At 44.7% G+C, this 18027-nt stretch overlaps 1 protein-coding gene and 1 long non-coding RNA gene across 2 annotated transcripts in view; one reads left to right on the forward strand and one right to left on the reverse strand.

The window, feature by feature from the left end:
- The window catches only part of ADTRP (androgen dependent TFPI regulating protein), a 32315-nt gene extending 23304 nt beyond the window's left edge, over positions 1-9011 (forward strand). Inside the window, exons 5-6 of the mRNA XM_075495619.1 lie at positions 2509-2660; positions 8968-9011. Of these exons, the coding sequence (XP_075351734.1) occupies positions 2509-2660; positions 8968-9011 (196 nt within the window). The remainder of the gene's footprint in view (positions 1-2508; positions 2661-8967) is intronic.
- LOC142406682 (uncharacterized) lies at positions 5646-9007 on the reverse strand. The gene is made up of 3 exons (XR_012774664.1): positions 8739-9007; positions 8191-8261; positions 5646-6579 (listed from the first exon to the last, which is right to left on the reverse strand). It is a non-coding gene; the product is annotated as an uncharacterized LOC142406682 (long non-coding RNA).
- Positions 9012-18027: the final 9016 nt, after the last annotated feature.

The raw sequence follows: 18027 nt of genomic DNA on the forward strand, positions 1-18027 counted from the left end.
ACTGATGGCTTTCTTGTAATATGTCCGTATTCCACCTCTGTTAGGAATCAAAATATTTTTCCTTCACTGCATGCTCATTTTCAGTTCACAACCTTTTAATTTTGAATTAACTGCAGTCTCAGAGGCTCATATGTGGCCAATAGGTTCTTTTCTCCTTTCTGGATCTTCCCATTTAATAATTCCCTAGAGATACTTTTTTTCCCCTTCAGTGAATGCAGCGGTCCCATTAACATTAATGGACGGGTAATGAGAGGACAGGATAAATTCCCCAGTTGCATCCAGATGTACTATGGCAGCACATCACCCCTCCCTGGTATCTATATGCTGTCCTCTATCCTATAGCAGTTTGGCAACTTTGGTTATACCCAGGGCTGTTACCTCAATCTATCCTCCCCATAATTCTGGGCATTGTCTGCTTCTGACTCACTCACTGATATCCAGGGTAAAATCCTGGTAAAAATCAAAATTTGGTGAAATGAAATCTTCAGAATAATAAGCCTCTGAATCCTGCATGTATATTTAACAGGTGATTACCCATGAGAAATTTGCAAGTAGTGGGGTGCATTTTGTGAAATCCCTAGCAAAAAAAAAAAAAACCAACCAAAAACTAAAACAAAAACCTGTCAACCATTCTGTGATCAAAATGAGTAAAAGTTCAGGAATCTGGAGGTATGCCCCAAGATAAAACACCCTGGCAACACACAGCTCCTACCAAGTCAGGAAGCTGAAAGTGCTTTAGTTCTCCTGCCTAGTCACTTGTTTAGGTTTGAAAATATGGGTCGGAGTGCTTTGAGAGGCACGCCAGCTGGCCAAACGGCATCAAGATAATCTAGTTCCTCGTTACATAAAATAAAGGCGGTTGTCACTCTCTCTTTTACTGTTTGAGACGCATTAAGAAAATAGTAGCCCTGTGCAGTGAAGAACACATGCTGACATTCGCAGGGGCTCCGGTTAGCACCTGGTCTTCAGTATTTCTGCTCAGCCTCTCTGTGGCCTTTTGTGCAGGCTTTTTTTCTTTTTTTTTTTTTAATTACTTAGCTGTTTCACAGTCTTGTTTGTTTGATGAAAGAACTTTAAATGATGAAAACGAGTCTCTACACTTAACACTCCCATGCTCAGTCCAGACAGCTCCGCTACCAAACCCCTCCATTTCTCCACTCTACCCCTTAGCTGGGGATTAGTGAATCTCTCTTTACAAGCAGGGTAAAACCCCCCCTTTTTTATGCCCTACTCCTTCCTTCTCTAACTAGAAAGGCAGAAATCATCTTTTCAGACTTTTTTTTTTTCCTTAGCACTCTCCCATCCCTCAGTTTCACGACACAGTTTCGGGCTGGTGGGGCAGCCTGTTTGTCACTTCTCGTTGAGGCGTGATGCTCAATGTAAGGTGGCAGGCTGGGTGCCATCAGAGAGAGTGGGACTGCATTCCCATGTTAGCACTGGTGGTGGAAAGTATGGCATACTCTCAGATGTCGGCTTTTTTAATCAAGAATTAAACCTTTTAGGACTCTTTGGACCCAAAAGTTCTTTTTAGGGAAGCGCTGCCCATCGTTAGAATGGCACATCCTCATAACAATCACTGGAGACCTGCCCTATTTTTTATGTTCTTTACATATTCAATACAAATATATATAATTTCATCCACAAAAACATATTTTTTCCTATATTTAATACATAAAGACTATTTTTATATTCTTAAGTCCAGGCATTTGCTACCAGCCACTCTTAAGAGCCATAAACAATGAAAATAGTATCAGTGAACTGACAGCCACTACAAGGTGTTTTTTGAGAGAAGAAAAAGGCAGAAAGAGAGGGCCTAAGTAGAGGAAAAGAAGCCCTATAAAGCAGGCATATTCATCCTCTTCCTTTTCCTTCTTTCCCTTTTCCAAACAGTGCTTTGCAAATGCTTCTGGCACAAAGCAGCAAATCTGTTTCCTTCCTACCTGCTGCTCCTCTCCTTCTCCTCTTAGATGGAGAGAAAAGCTGCTGGAGAATTCCCCTTGCCCTCTTGCCTCCTGAAAACTTCTTTCCACTCCCCAAAACAGTGGTCAACAGCGGCAGTGGTCTATCAGAGACAGTGAGAAACGGATTTTGTCTCCACAGACCCTCGAGATCTGGATAGGGGCTGAAAAGCTGTTGTAACGAGAGGGCAAACACGTATGTGAGAGCTTATTTGGATAAGCTTCACTTAGAATAGCCAAGTGCGCATCCCTGTTTCTGAGCATTTTGCTATTTTACTGTTATTTTACTGCTGTTAATAGCCAATGCCACCAGGGTGACAGCGGAACACTGTGTGCATTTCAACCTGCGCTGAAACCCATCTAATTTAGCAGCGGCTCAAGTGTGCTTCACAGCAAATAGCCCAAATGCCGAGGAGATGTATCGACAGCTGAGCTAATTTTCTCTGTATCAAGATTGTTTTGGTAACTTGGCCCTTCAGGAGTTAGAAATCATGAAGTGGTTCTTCTAACTGAATGGTCCTAACCAAAGGTCATTTCTCTCCTTGCCCAGGGTCCTGTGGATTTATTCTGTAACGGGAGAGTGGGTATATCCTCTCTTTGCTTTGTTCAGCCCGGCCGGGCTAGCAGCCCTTTTCGCCGCTAGCCTTGCCGTCATCGTCTCTTTCTACAACTTTGGGGAGTTCCTCAACCGAATGATATGGGGTCAGTCCAAGTTTTGTTTTTCACTTCTATCCATATGAGAAAAAAATTATCTAAAATGAATTCCTGTGATTGCCTAGGCAGGTGGGGAGAGGAAGGGAGCCCTTGTACACTGGCGGGTGGCATTTGGGTGTCTGATAGAGATTGCCAGGTTCTAACCAGTTACTAACAAACAGAGAACAAATCGGAGCAAGAATCCCAACCCTACCAGATAAAAGGCTGGGCCAGGTTTCTCTAATGCGGCTCGAGAAGCACCTCTTACCAGCATGATCACTGGATTTTGAATTCCTTCTCAAACAAGGGTCCAGAGAAGCCAAATCTCTCTGGCTAAAACTCTTACACCTGCACCATGTGGTGTTTGTCAGACTAGGGAACGGCACTGTTTACTGACAATTTATAGGAAGGTATTAGTGTATCCACGTGAAAGCACTGCAGCAGCTCCATGAGGAAAACACCACTTCAGAAAGTTTTACAAACTGTTGAGAACATCTCCCTTCTGCTTTGGTAGTGGTAAAATCAGTAGTGATTTAAAGAAAATGAAAGGCAGCTTCCTTAAACAAATGGGCAGTTAGGAAAAAAAAAAAAGTAGTTTAGGAGGACACATTCAACAGATGGAAGAAAGAAAGAACTGATGAAGCAGTTTTGGGGGTTTGGCATGGGATATTATTATTATTATTATTATATATTATTATTATTGTTGTTGTTATTATTATTATTATTATTATTATTATTATTATTTTTATTTTTATTTTTATTTTCCCCCTTCTGGTTTCCTCTCTCCTTTTTCATTCAAGATTAAGTTTTTGAGGACGAAAGTGTTTCTGTCAGGAAAACGTGTGTATTTTATTTAGGACAAATGTGTGAACATTTGCAATTTCTTAAACTAGCTTTCTGATGAAAGAAAAAACACTGCAAAAGCGCCTCTGAAAATAAATAAGACAACCTCCCTCTGTTCTCAGGGAACATTTGATGCCTGATCCATTTTGTGAAGTCTCACATGCCTGTCAAGCCAAAGTAGAGTGTCTGTAGCTAGTCTCTCACCATCCGTACTCAGCTACCTAAAAGCAGCAGATTGACTTTCAAATGTGCTGAATAACCAACATCACCGCTTGATACCTTTGCAAATAAGATGCTTGCGCTACACGTCCACGTTTGGAAATTTTGGCCGAATTCTGTTCTTGCATAAACATGATACGAGATGAGGATTACTGGTAAATGAAAACAGATCTGCAGCCTTTCTGCACTAGCTCTGGTTTAAGAGGCATCACATAAATAGTAACGATTACAAATCAAAGACCACATCATCATGACATGACAGGATAGGCCTTTATATGAGATCTGATATCTGATACATCTAGGTATCAGATTTTTTCATCACTGAGTACGTATTAGTAATTTCAGGCCTAGAGTATGCCTGATGCATAAGTTGGAGATAATCAGAATTAAAATAATTTGATTTCCAGGGTGTTAATTGATTGGACAAAAGGTCGTGCCAAGCAGAGATCAAATGAAGTGCAAAAATTAGACACATTTTGAACAGCTGACTAAATATACTCACTTAAGAGATATTAATTTAAGAGATTTCTAAAGAAACTGGGGCGAGCACTCAACTTTCTTTTCTGTGCACACAGAAAGGCTGAAAAGCACCCTCAGTTGTGATAGCATGAATGTAACCTCAGAGAATATATATGAACACAGCATACATGCTATCCTCCATTGATATCTGGTGTGCTCTTGCAGCCCCTGTGGTGGGTCTGCCTCTCCATGCATACTTGACATTTTCCAAAGGAGCCACAAAATCACGGCCTTAGCAACTACATGGCGTTTTCATCCACGTGCAGGACACATCCCCTGAGTTACAGTTCCCCGTGGTTGTGCAAACTCTTGCTACTTCACGTGCATCCTCAGCTCGTCGCCCCCAGGCATGGCAGCATTCCCTGGATTTGCTGTACGCCGATAAAAGAAGCCGCAAGCTGCACCCCAACAGCTGGCAACTCTGCGGTATCTGAGGCTGCAGTTTGGTAATACGGGGCCTTTGGCAGCAATAACTTCTCACTAAGCTCCAGCCCACTGCCCCTCACTCCTTCCTGCTCCACCACACACGCCTGTTTCTTGCAAGCAGGGGCTGTTTTCAACTCGGATCATCTTCCCGATCCCTTTCCCAGCTGTGTCCACCCAAGAGAAGGGTAGGACTTCCTTAAGCTGGTATTGATAACAAGGTGCCAATAAGCATTGAAACACAGCCAGAGGGAAGCTATTCCAAATTACAGTGTGCCAGAGTCTTAATATGTTCCTGACTGAGACAAATCTTTGGCTCAGCATTGCCAGAGTAAAAACAGCTGCAAAGTGAATGAAGACGCAATTCCAACATACCTTTGTTCTCACAGCAAAAACGGCTCCACGTACTTTTTTTCATCCTACCCTTTCCTGTCTCACCTTCCCCTCACAATAAGGGAGATGATGCAGTTAAAATAACCCTGCAGAAAAAAAAACCCACACAAAGCAAACCAAGCTGTGGTGGTAGAGGACAGACCTCTTCATCTCTCCGTACCCTCCACCCTGCCCACCTCTTCCCTCCCCCAAAAGAAAGGGTACGTGGAAGGGCACTTCTGCCCTCTCTTTTGCTTCCTGCTCAGTCCCCCAAAGGCACAGTCTGAGTTACAGAGCAATGCAATGGCCCACTAGGTTCCTATAGGCACATCTGGAAACACCTTCCCCAATAACACCTACAGCCATCAAGCAATTAGACCTGATGCTGGTGGCATCTGCCAAGGTGGAGAGCCCTGCCCGGGCTGCTGCGACCAGGCTTCGCCCCAAAGGGAAAGGCTCTGGGGCAGCTTCTTCTTTTTCTTTCTCTCCCACTTGAAGGAAGAAAGCTTGCTGAGTCTGTGCCCAGATAAGCTGTGTTTATTCAAAGGTACAAGAAGTGATTAACAAATAGCTCCACGTGAGTGGCAAGCCTGGTTTCCTTCTGGACTTACATCCTGTGGCAGACTGTAGGCTGCAAATGAAGCTCGTCCCGCAGCACACCATGCTTCATATGGGCTCTCTTCCATGTTCCTTTATAGCTTCAGGCCACTATCACTTTTCCTAAAACCAGCTACATATATAGTTACCCTTTTTCACCCCTAAAGGTATATTCGTTCCAAGTTATTCCAAAGTCTATGGATGGCAGCTTTCAGCTTCCAGCAAGTAATTTTTAAAGCTACGTCCTGTGCTTGACCAAAAAGAAGCAGTATCATTTCTGAGAGCTGGAAATTCCAGGCTGTTGAATAATATAACCTTGTTTTTGCTTTTCAGAACAACCAAAAGATGCCAGACCCTAAATTTGTTTTATTATTTATAGGCAAACTGTTTCATACAGTATTGGAGGTTTTAAAAATGTATTATCTCTCATGTGCCTCTCCCTCCCCTTGCACAGTTGGATTGGTGGTAACTAAGGCAACCCAGCTGCACAGCCTGAGAGGCACAGAAAATTGTACCAGTAATGACTTTTTTTTGTTTTAAATCCCAGAGTTTCTCGAGTACTAGACAATGTTGAGCAATACAGAAACTCCAAAGAGGATAATTGGAAACAATGGGCTGATTCTTTTACTGCCATAAATTTACCTCAGCCAAGAATTTGGCTGCAGGGTCCGAGTACCAAAGATGAACAGTGCGATAGCTTCCCCCGTTCCCTACGGGTAGAAAACATCACGCAGACAACTGATCTGATGTTACTTCGACCAGTCAAACTAGAACCCTCAAAAATAAAGCAAAGCCGTTTTCCCTCGGGTTTTGCTCCTGGTGAGACAAACAGATCCTTGGGAGAAATTCACATCAAAGTTCTCCCATCAGACAGAGCAACATTTCAGGTGAGGTCTCTTCTCTGGCACCAGCATTTGAAGATGGAGCAGATTCATTTGTCTTCCATCTAACGCACCTGAAAAAAAACCCCAAACCAACATTCATCAGCTGCTTCATTTCAATACTTTGAAATGCAGGTGGACAGGAGCGATAGCTAGCAACAGCTACTCGCTCCACCAGTGATTTAAATGCCTGCTGAGGGACACTGGGCAAACCCCTTGCAAGATTTTACAGCTGCACAGCCTCTGCCAAGCCCCGAGAAATGCTCATCCCCAGGTGGTGGAACTGTCCTTTGCGAGAGAAATGGGGCAGAAAGGGAGGCTGGCTGTCGGAGCGGGCAGCAGCTCCAGCAGACCCATGCCTGGATGCTCGCTGTCTTCCAGGAGGGAAAGCTTTGGCCAGCAGCTGGACGAGGAACACTGCGGGGGCAAAGCCAGAATTAAAGATATTGTAAAGCAAGGGATAAGGCAGTACAACAAGAATAAGAGCCATTGCTCTTAGGAAAAAGAGGAAACTTATAGTGGAGAAACTTCCGCGTGCCCAGTGCACGGAGGGCTGTGCTCCTCCAGATCTTCTACGAGCTCTTGAATATCTTGCGAAGACATTGCTGAAACGTATTCACCTAAGGCTGAGCTAAAGTTAGACGGCAATCTTCTCTTTAACGTATTTTTCCTCTTCTTTTTGGAGTACTTTTGCATTAAATGCATTTTCCAGAAACATACAACATGTTTTAAGAACTGTTTTCCCTGGGTTTTATTTTTGTATTTATGTGCTTGTGAAACCAAACTCCCTTAATACCCTGTAGTCAGCTATTGAGAAACCCAGCCTATGTGACAGCACATGAATCTGTGCAATACAAAGCAATACTATAATACGATTGAATTTTTGATGCTCTCATTCTTCAGAGCAGCTGTTGAGATTACAGAAACCCGAGTGGCAAATAAAGGGATGCAAAGGGCAACTGTGTGGGGTATGAAGTCATTCTACCATTGAACTGGTACAGGCTTATGAACGGCAGTTTTTGTACGAATGTTAAAATGATCGTGTTCTGCAGGTAGTTATCAATCTGGTCACAGGTTCCACCCTTCGTTATTACAGTGTCCAGGAGGGATTTTTAAACTGAACCTCCTTTCCAGAAGATACCTTCATTTGTTCTATCATGCCTTTAAAAACAAAGAGTAAGAGTCCAGTCCAATCTATTTCTTTCAGTGAACAAATAAGGTTTATATCTACAGTTTCACTATATTGCCAGTGACGAATGGAACTCAAATTTAAGAGGGTTTACAGCCCAGAGTTTGCAAACTAAATACGAATATTTACTTTTGCCTCATCCATTCATCCTAGTTGTGCCACAAACCTGTCATGGCATATTTATATCCTTCATATTTGTCACTCCCCCAAGCTGCAGTTTACCCCCCGGGTAGAGGAGGCTAGCTATTTAAAGGAGACCTGCACCATCTGTCACATGCCCTACTCTTGCTGACAAGTTTATCTGATGATCCACTGGAGGGAGACCGGATCGGAAGCTCTGGCAACCCAGGGCTTACGACTTCATCCGTGGAGGCCAGACGGTAACAGGTGCTTGCTAATACGCTGCCCCTAGCCTAAGAGGCTAGTCTTTTTTTTTTGGTGGAGTTTTTTCTCCCTCATCTTTAAAATGTCTATTTGGTCAGTACAAAATACTTACGGGATCATTTGGGAAGGAAGAAATGCCAGGATTTTGTTCCGTATCAGGTCAATTGCCAAATGCCGTGCAGGCTGGAGATAAAGAAAATACAGCAATTAGTGTTTCAGAGCCTCTGAAGTCTATGGACAAGGAAAGCACCTTTAAAAGAAGGTTCCCTGTGAGTATATGATCATCAACAGGGAAGAAGAGAGGCTGAAACAGTGCTTTAGATAAGGGTACCCAAATGTTTCGTTATTGCCACATTTGATGCCCCACGGTAGCACATCTGGTCTCTAGCTGGTGCTTCAGAAAGCTATAGGTCTTTGGTAGGTCCTCTGCCATCCTGGCCAGACATGTGAGGATGCTCCAGATATCTTAGCTGCAGGATTAATCAGCTGCTGCCTTTTCAGATGAGCTTTATTTTTAAAGCTTTTCACATATTCTTGCACCAAGCTAGGCTTGTTTGGCGGCAGACACTTGTTCCCCACTAGCAAAGCACCATTATTTGCCAAGAGATGTGGCCCATGGTAGATTTCAAACCATTCCTCAGTAGTCGAGTAATCCCTTACTTGCTAGGGACGTCCCAGGCTCATTCGACTTCTGCAGCACTTCGGCATTAGCAGCTGGTCCAAGCCAGGCACTCGTAGCTCCCACTCCCAGACGGGTTCAGTTCCCCAGGACGTTGGGAGGCTGGGTCCAGGTTCACATCCTCTTCCCAGCAGCGTGCTTGATCTGTGAGAGGAACTTCTCTGTTGTGCCTTTTTTTCCAATAATCTGTTTTCCTCTGCCTCCAAACAGGAGATTCAATAGTAATACTGGACTACAGGCGGAAAGGCAAGTGAATCCTTCTTCAAGCCAAATGAATGCTGAAGCCATGAAGTAGAGGAAAATAAATGCAGCTGTGATAAATCCTTTCTCCAATGCATTGCAGCTTCTGGTGAAGCCATTATGCCATCAGACATATGGAAAACTGGTGGAAAATATGAAATGTTTGCCTCTTACATGATAACTCTGCAACTGCTATGAGTAAGAAAATTGCGTTCGTTCATCTCTTTACACAGATTTCTCATCTCTTGCACAATGTATGTGAGGATGTGTCCATGGTTAAAACTCGTCACTGGTAAACGAACTCCCTCATGAGCTTGGCACCACTCTGTGAAAGACCTGTGAATGCAAGCCAGCTCTTGTTTGGATTACCCTTCATCAAGTCTGGAAAAAATTAAGGGGGGGGGGGGTAATTTTTACAGTGCTGTGACTTCCAAGCTAGCTAGATAACAAATTGGGCTAACAAGGACTGTAATTAGGAATGTCTGCTCAGAAAGTTCACCATGAAGCCAAGTTCTTCTAATGAGAAACATTCTGGAATATTAATATGCATAATATCTCCCCTCCACTTTAACAGGAAATCTGAATGCAACACTTTCTTCCTTTTTCTTGGTTTCAGTTAATCTTGCAGCAAAAGTAACCTAATTATACAGACTGTATGATTGCTGTGACAGAAAGCATGTTAATTTAAAGCACTGTTTAACATAAAGCCGCCTGCCATATAATTACACTCCATTCACATGTTTACTAATCTTGCTCAATATAGTTGATTTCTGTTATTAGCCTCAACATCTTGTTAACATCTAAAACACTGGAGATCTGCTTTGCAAACTCCAATAAACAGGCAAAACCGACAGTAGCATAAGTGTTCCTAAATGGTCAACATGAAAAAGAAAGATCTCTGTTATTAGCCTTGCATTTAAATGAGGATTTGAAACTAGTTGCAGTACTTAAATGTCTAACTCCATCTTCATTGCCAAAACCCCTAGCTTAGAGCTACTGTGCACACAGTTCACCGGGGTGTTATTTTCATCTTTCAAATGCTGCTGGAGCTTAGTAAAAACGAAACACATTGTAAGCTGCCTGTGAGCAATAAAAAAAATAATGTGTATGCATAAGATTGTTCTTCTCACATGTTAAGCACCTGATAAAATTCTAGTCTGGGAAGTTAACATACTAGGGCTAGCCTGTAAACTAAGTGAACTCAAGGAAAGACGTGCGCGCGTGCGATGATTCCCAGCTTATCCAGATAACTTGCTCCAGCTAACTTCGCAAGGGGAATGTAAGCAATTACACACACACAGGCCCCCCCCCCCCCCCCCCCCATTTTCTGTTGAAGCTAAAGGAGAACATGGAAAGAATTCAGCTGAAAGATGCTGGTTAAAGGAAGTATTTCAGAGAGGCATTCCTTTCACGAAGGGAATGAAGGAAGAGGAGAAAGTTTAGGAGACTCCCTGTACAGGTTTGTTGGGGTGGGGGTTTTGGAGGGGTTTTGTTTGTTTGTTTTTCTTTTTCTTTTCCCCCCTAACAGTCCAGTACAAGCAGTTTAAATGTCAGAAACTCAAAACAAAGCCTGGGCCATGACATGGAGGGGCACTTTTTTCCACATCCAGCCAGGAGATGGACGGCAGATCTCGCCCTTGGCTCCTGCTGACGCCGAGATTTTCCTTTGGGATCTGGCGTGGTGGTTTTCCTGCTGGACTACAGGGGTGCAGCAGGAGAGGAGAATCATGGCGGGGGTTGTTTCTTTCTTTGAAAAGGGCTCAGAAGAGGCCCTGCGCGCTGCTACGTCCTGCACGGAGAGGCTGGGTCCGAGGCACGCGCTTCGGGAAAGCGGTCAGGAACGCCTGTCCCCAAAACACAGCCGCTGGGATCTCGGGTTTGCTTTGCTCCTTTCTCTGATGCGCACGAAGCCCCGTAAGGAGGAAAGCATACATCGTGGATCACGAACCCACGCCTTCCCTGTGATTTCAGAAAGGCTGAGTACACTGAGTAAGGATCTGGCCTTTATGACATTTACACTAGATTTCTCTTTCCAGTCTGTTTCTCTCATTTTATTTTGAGTAAGTATGCAACGTCAGTCAGAACTGTTTATTTATAGCTGTCGATTTTCATGGCTGTATAAATTAGATGTTATTACTGAATGAGACGCCCGCCCACTCACCCCGTGCAGCTGTACAGGAATCCTTTCATGCTGCTCGACGGTACGCAGTCTCAGTCGGGAGGAAAATGACATGCTCCCAGTCAGACCAAGGGACCGCTGCTTAAACCCTGGGGCAAAAAACCAGCAATTAATTCTTTCCGCAGTACAACGCGCAGTATGACAACCACAATTACCTAATACTATTTAGACCTGCCGCTTTTGTTTGGTAGGGAGAAAATGAAGGTTTAAATTCACCAGAGCAGAGAACCCCAAACGAGAACCTACCCCTGGACTTTCTTTTCACAAGATTAAGCGATTTTTCTTTGGAGGGAGTGAGGGGGATGGGGACAGTCCGGGGAAATAAAAGTAAAATTGGTTGTTATTTGAGAGAGAGCACCATCAGAAAATAAGGACCCATCCCATGCACACAGAGAGCTATTTCCAGCAGAAACAGCTGGAAAGCAATATCCACCACGATTAGGAGCTTTCATCTTAGCTCACACCTTTGTAACAGTTTACTCCCACAAAAAGCATAGGCAAGTGCTAATTTATTGCCTCCCCAAATTCCCACACAAATTTCTTGGTTTGGATCTCTGCCAGAGTTTCAGGGTCACAATCTGACCTCAATAACATAACTTAGGATTGTTCCAAGCCCTCGGTGGAACTACTGAAGATTTACTTTGATGGATATGGGGCCGGGATCTGGCATGCAGAAAATATGCATTTACATTCTACCAAAGTGTCTAAAATAGTTGCCCAGGGAGGCTGAAATTCAATTTGTGACCTTGTAGTCACTTGGCAGAGCACAAAATTAAATATTTTGTGCCACAAAATTAACCAGAGAGTCTCAGGGGTAGTGGTAAGAGGAGGCTTAGAATCAACCATGAGAGCCAAACTAAGACCTATTTCCCAGGCAAGTTATTCAGTAAATATTGGAAAAAATCATAGCATTCGTATCTGGGTTCAAAATAATTTTTTAGTATTTAGTTAGTATTTAACCTTACTGATTATCTGGTTACCTCAGAGGAAGAGGTTATGGGCTGTGTAGAGTCATATGAATAACCCCGACACCAAGTTCTGCTCTTGAACTAAAGCTACTGCTTACGGCCAAGAGCTGTTTGTGATTGAATTAACCATTTGGAAAAAACAGCAGGTAAAAACCAAATACAATTACAACAGGCCAGACCTTGTAGCAAGTGGTCGAAAGCTTCAAAGTGAAATTTTTGCCTTTTTAAAGTCTCCAGAGGCCCTACCCTGCAAGGAGTTCAATGTTTCTGAAAAGCAACCCAAATGCCGGAGATGTTTGATGTCAACACACTTTAGTTTAACTTCCAGACATTGGTGTTTAAAACATGGGTTAGAGTAAAACCTCTAGGATATGGCCCACTAATAGTTGTGAGCTATAAAATCGAGTAATAATACTTGGTGGTTCAAATGCCACCTTCTATCAAGCACTCTCAAAATATTTAAGCAAACCTTCAAGTTCCTTTCACCTTGCGAGGGTAATTTCCCTCACTACCTGGAGAGCAGCACATATATAAGAAAATAACGCTTTTTTTCTACACCTGAGACAAACAGAACTACCTCCTCCGAGTACGCAGGACGATCTGGTTTCACTGTCAGCAAGGACTATGTTCCTCAAGGAGAAGACCTGGAAACCTACATATACCAACACATACCTGCTTTTCGTTTTGAGCTGTTCATTCAAGTGGCATGGAACCACCTAGCAATGATGCCATCGCCGGCTGGCAGGTGAAAGCCACGTTTGTCACTTAGTTTAGTAAACATTCGTGTGCTACAACACGCCGCCACTTCTGCCTGTGTCTGGAAACACGTTTTTTCCTTCTGCTGCTTTTCTTCCACATCAGGATCAAAAGCTCTGGTAGCAGAGCTCTGGTAGCAGCACCCCCAGCTCTGGCACAGCACACAGGCACGCTGCACTGTACGGGCACGCAGGGAAAGGGTCCATCCGTGAAGAGTTCAGGCCCCCAGTTTACAAACTGCGTGCTGCCGAGGTGACTGTCCCCAGGCTCGGAGGTGACCGTTCCCATGGCAGGGCAATTGCGTGGGCAGCACACCTCCCTGCCTCGCGGACGGAGCTCTCACCCAGAGGCTTGCAAGGACTCGGGCTGTTCTTCTCCGGGCCCACAAATCACCTCTCCTGGCCTTGGCCCACCAGCGGGAACTCCCAAAATCATGGGAACAGCCTCAGCTCCCCAGCCAGCACTCGCACAGGCTGCGGTTAAGTGACAGCCACGTACACCATGGCAGTGCCGCAGCAGGGTTCGGCGTGCCCAAGGACCAAAGGGGGAAATGAGGACACATGTATATATATATACATATATATATATATATATATATATAAAAGACAAGGAGCTCCATGCTTAAGCGTTTGTTTCCATCAGGCTTTTCTAGACACTGACAGAGAGAAGGAGGATTCTGGAAGCGCGCCTCCGAGAGGGAAGAAACACACTTTAAAGGGGGGTATTGCTGCCCCCCCCAAGGAAGAGGGCCCAAACTCTCGCACCTTGGTCCTATCGAAGGTCGGGACATGTCGCCTGCTCGGGCCAGCTCCAGCCCCCGGGGGCGGGGCGGCCGCGCGGCTGCCGAGGCGCCACAGCGCCACCTGGTGGGGCGCGCCGGCACCGCCGCCTGCCCGCGCCCCCGCGGAGCGGCGCGCACACGGGCGTGGGAGCTGCCGGGAACCCCCCCCCGCGGGTGCCCGCCCGCCCCCGGGCGCCAAGAGGGGCCGTGTCTCACTCCGGAACGCTGCGTGTGTCCCCCCCGTGTCCCCCCACCCCCCGTGCAGGTCGTTGCAGCGTTATACGCAGCTGTGGAAAAAGCTGGAGTTTTGGGTTATTTCAACATTAACTACCACGGTCCGGGATGCTGCAACCGGCGGCCGCTTCGCCAGTATAAGCGCTGGTAATTAATATTTCAGTACAAGGCACACCGCCTGAATTTGCCACAGGTGCGCCAGCGTTTGCTGCTCAAGCACCGGTGGAGATTTTTGGCGCAGGCATTGGTTTCACTTGCACACCTGGGAGTCCAAAGCAGTCCCAGCCCAAAAGAAAACCCATGTTCTGTCCTGCTGCGTCATCTCACAAGCGACCAACACTGTGTTATTAAGTCAAAATCACAGGGAGAATAAACAAAAAGTTGCTCATGTAACAATCACGTGCAAGCGGAAAGAAACAAAAGTTAACGGAGCACGTTATTTTTATCCAGAGTCTCAGGGTTTGGGGTTGTTGTGCCTTTTTTTTTTTTCCCCTCCCCTTTTAAAACAGATGTTGCCAAATAGTTTTGACCTTGAATCCCACATACCTTAAAATGGCTCACAACCTTTTGAGGAGCAAGCCCCAGGCTCTGAACCATCACATAGCTGAAGCAGCCTCCTTGTTGCCAGCTGCCACACAATAGCCATTGTTCCTGGAGGATCTAGCCAAAAATAATACGATGTGCAACTGCCTTCCCCCTGTTGTCTTTGCAAAAGTACTTATAAGTTCCAGAGATGACTTTATGGATGGTGTACAGCACAAATAAACCAAAAAGGAGCAGAACTTGAAAAGCATGTAGAAACCCTGGAAGTGGGTGGAGTAGGAATAAGAAAGTGGTAAGGGATGGAAGAGAATAAAAACATTATGAGGAAGAGTCTGTATTAAAAGGTAGTGAAGTGTTTAAGTTAAGCAGCTGTTTTTATATTGTTGTGTAGGTGAAAACAAACCACAAATATTTGAGTACTACTCTGTCTCTGTGCTCATATCATTAAGACTCGCGCATTATTCTTGAGCAGGGTAGTTGTGCACTTGCACCTTAAATGATGCTTTTAGGTGGCTCTGATTTTAGAAAGAAAATGAGTTGCAAAGAGGGAAAAAGATACAGAAGGATGAAGTAGTTTTCTCTTTTAGCTTTTTTCCCCTTTCTTCAACTTTTACGACAACTTTGCCAGTGTTGGTTCTTAAGACACAAACATCAGTCTGAATTCGTGAGGGAACATAAAATGGCTACCCCTCCTGGTTGGGGAAGAAAGTTATTTGAAGATGAAATATCTGGAAATCATAGGGATCACAGGCACACAGCTAAATATACATAGCCTGTGGCTTATGGGCGGTCTGTACTGAATTCAAAACTTTGCAGAAAAGCATACAGGAAAAAAAAGGGAGCTGTTCCAAAGCACCTCCTTAGTTACTGAGTTTATTTCCTACTTGTAGTTCAAAAAATACCAGTGAAGGATCAGCTTCGCTTTCCTGCTATTGATAGTCCCAGCCACAGCAGAAGGCAACTTGGTCAACCACTGGAACTTCGTATTGCTGTTGTCTGTGCGTACATTTTCTGATATAAAATAAAGATCCTTTATCTTCCATCTGTAATACATTTATCTTACCGATAAAGAAAGCCCTGAAAGAAAGGACAAATCCACATGCACACTGTACACTGTGTGAAAGTTTGACTTTCAAGTTCTCTTCCACATTTCCACTTCTAGTCATCAGTCTACTTAGTCACCTCAAATCTCAGTTCTAGATCCTGACACAAATTTAGAGCTGAACTTTGATCTAAGTTCTGAATCAAAGGTGTAGGAAAACCAAAATGGGCTAAGAAAAGTCACCTCAACCATTTCAGATGAAAACTAATTTTTTTTTTTTTTGAGTCCGGTTTGAAATTCTGGCAAATACTGAAGCTCATGTTTCCATGTAATGCCATCCAATTACAACATATTTACTAACCAAAGCATATTTATTGGTAACAAAATGTTGCAAATGCCTGCTATAATGGGGCCTCTGTTTAGCCGTTACTGGCTATTTGATAAATGATCTGCAGTGTTAGAAGGTCACAGGAGAATAGTAGAGAAATGGGGGGGGGAAGAGAAAACCCCCAAGCCCCAAGTGGCCAGCAAGACCAGACTGTGGGAGGGACTCAGTTATGCTCTCTTTAAATATCACAATCCCTTATAAGGGAGAAAAACCATTACCAATGTAAAGCACAGTCTGCAGGCAAAGCCTGTGCCATTCAGATGCATCCCCCAAGCTCTGTCCCTGGTGGTATGTCTATAAGCTCATCGTAAAAGTATGTTCCACTGAACGTACAGCTGCAGCGACTTCCTCCTCGGGGGAGCCGGCATCTATACGTCTAGAGAAACAAGCACACGGGTCCAGGTCTGACCACCTGAGTCCACACGGTGCAAGCTGCTTCCACAGCTGAAGAAAAAGGAAACGGCCTGGAGGAAATGGTGCGGGATGTTGTTCCACCAGCGTGCTCTTGTCATCAGCTGGAAAAAAAAACCCAAAACCCAGAAACAGTCACAGTGGAAATGAGGTTGATCTGGTCATTACGCTGACAGAAAAAATGCATTTCCTTTTAGTGGTGGTGGTGCCTTTTAGGAGTTTCTGGTTTGTTTTGCTTAGTTACTGGGGTTTGGAGTTTCCCAATTATCAGAGCACTCACAAAGCACTTCTGCGTTCTCTGTGCATGTGAGTGCCGTCTCCTATTCCCCAATGAGAAAGGCATTTTTAACAAATTGATAAGACGGAATTTTCCCATACAGTTGCTATCAGGCAATCAGAGCACTGCATGGCATGTTGGAAATGAAAAAATGTGCTTATGCTCTTTCTAACTTGGACTAGCCCTCCAGTTCCTCCTCCTCCTCCTCCTCGTCTCAGGGTCAGAGCCAGATAGAGAAACATCTCCCAGGCTACAGCACTGGCATTGCTGTAGCAAATGCCAGATGCAGCCTCGTGCCTTGGGTTTGGCCTGTTTGCACACCTACCTTAACTGATGGGGAGTTTCAACGAAGCAGAAAAAAAAAGTAGCTGAAGGAATGAAAAATAAACCGTTGTATCAAACACCAGTAACAAGCTCGTGAAACCTGTGCGCTGTATCTTATTTGTGTATTGCTTCATATGCTTTGAGGAGCAATCCGTAAAGGATTATTTCCCTCAGACAGACTGAAAGTATCTGAGACCTGGGCTTGTAATGCAAAGCACGCTCACACTGGGGTTTATATGCTTCCTTCCTCTGGGAAAGAAGCAACGGGCAAAGGGGAATTCACCGCTTGCTAACCGGCAATCCCACAAAACACCTAAAACTTCCAAAGGGTGAAAAAGCGGAGATTTAGGTTTGGGCAAGCAGTACAGTCATAGAATAATTTCGTAATTAACTGAGGAGTTCCTGCTGTTCAACTCCGCTTGCGGTGAGCTTTCGGTTCTCCGCGGTGCTGGGAGCAGCCAGGGCTTTCCAAGGGCGGGCAGCACGGGGCGGCCGGCAGCAGGCCATTTCTTTCAACAACGTGCTGCTACAGGCAGGCAGTGTGGGCCAGCTCAAGGACCTTGCTTCCTGCCATTGTTATCCCTGCAGCCCTGGAATTTCATCCAAATGGATTTGACCCCTTCACTAAACAGCCCGTGCATGCTTCCCCGGTGTCCTGGCTTTGGCTGGGATAGTTAATTTTCTTTCTAGTAGCTGGTATAGTGCTGCGTTTTGGATTTAGGATGAGAATCCTGTTAATACAGGGATGTTTTTGTTACCGCTGAGCAGTGCTCACACAGAGTCAAGGCCTTTTCTGCTCCTCACCCCACCCCACCAGCGAGGAGGCTGTGGGTGCACAAGAAGCTGGGAGGGGACACGGCTGGGACAGCTGACCCCAACTGACCAAAGGGATATCCCATACCATAGGACGTCATGCTCAGCATATACAGCTGAGGGAAAAGCTGGCCAGGGGTCTGCTACTTGGGAACTGGCCGAGCATTGGTCAGCAGGTGGTGAGCAATTGCACTGTGCATCACTTGTTTTGTATATCCTTTTATCATTATTATTATTTCCCCTTCCTTTCCTGTTCTATTAAATTGTCTTTATCTCAACCCATGAGTTTTGCCTTTTTTTTTTTTCCTGCTTCT

This window comes from Mycteria americana, chromosome 2 (assembly GCF_035582795.1).
Source record: "Mycteria americana isolate JAX WOST 10 ecotype Jacksonville Zoo and Gardens chromosome 2, USCA_MyAme_1.0, whole genome shotgun sequence".
In the NCBI taxonomy this organism is placed as follows: Eukaryota; Metazoa; Chordata; class Aves; order Ciconiiformes; family Ciconiidae; genus Mycteria; species Mycteria americana.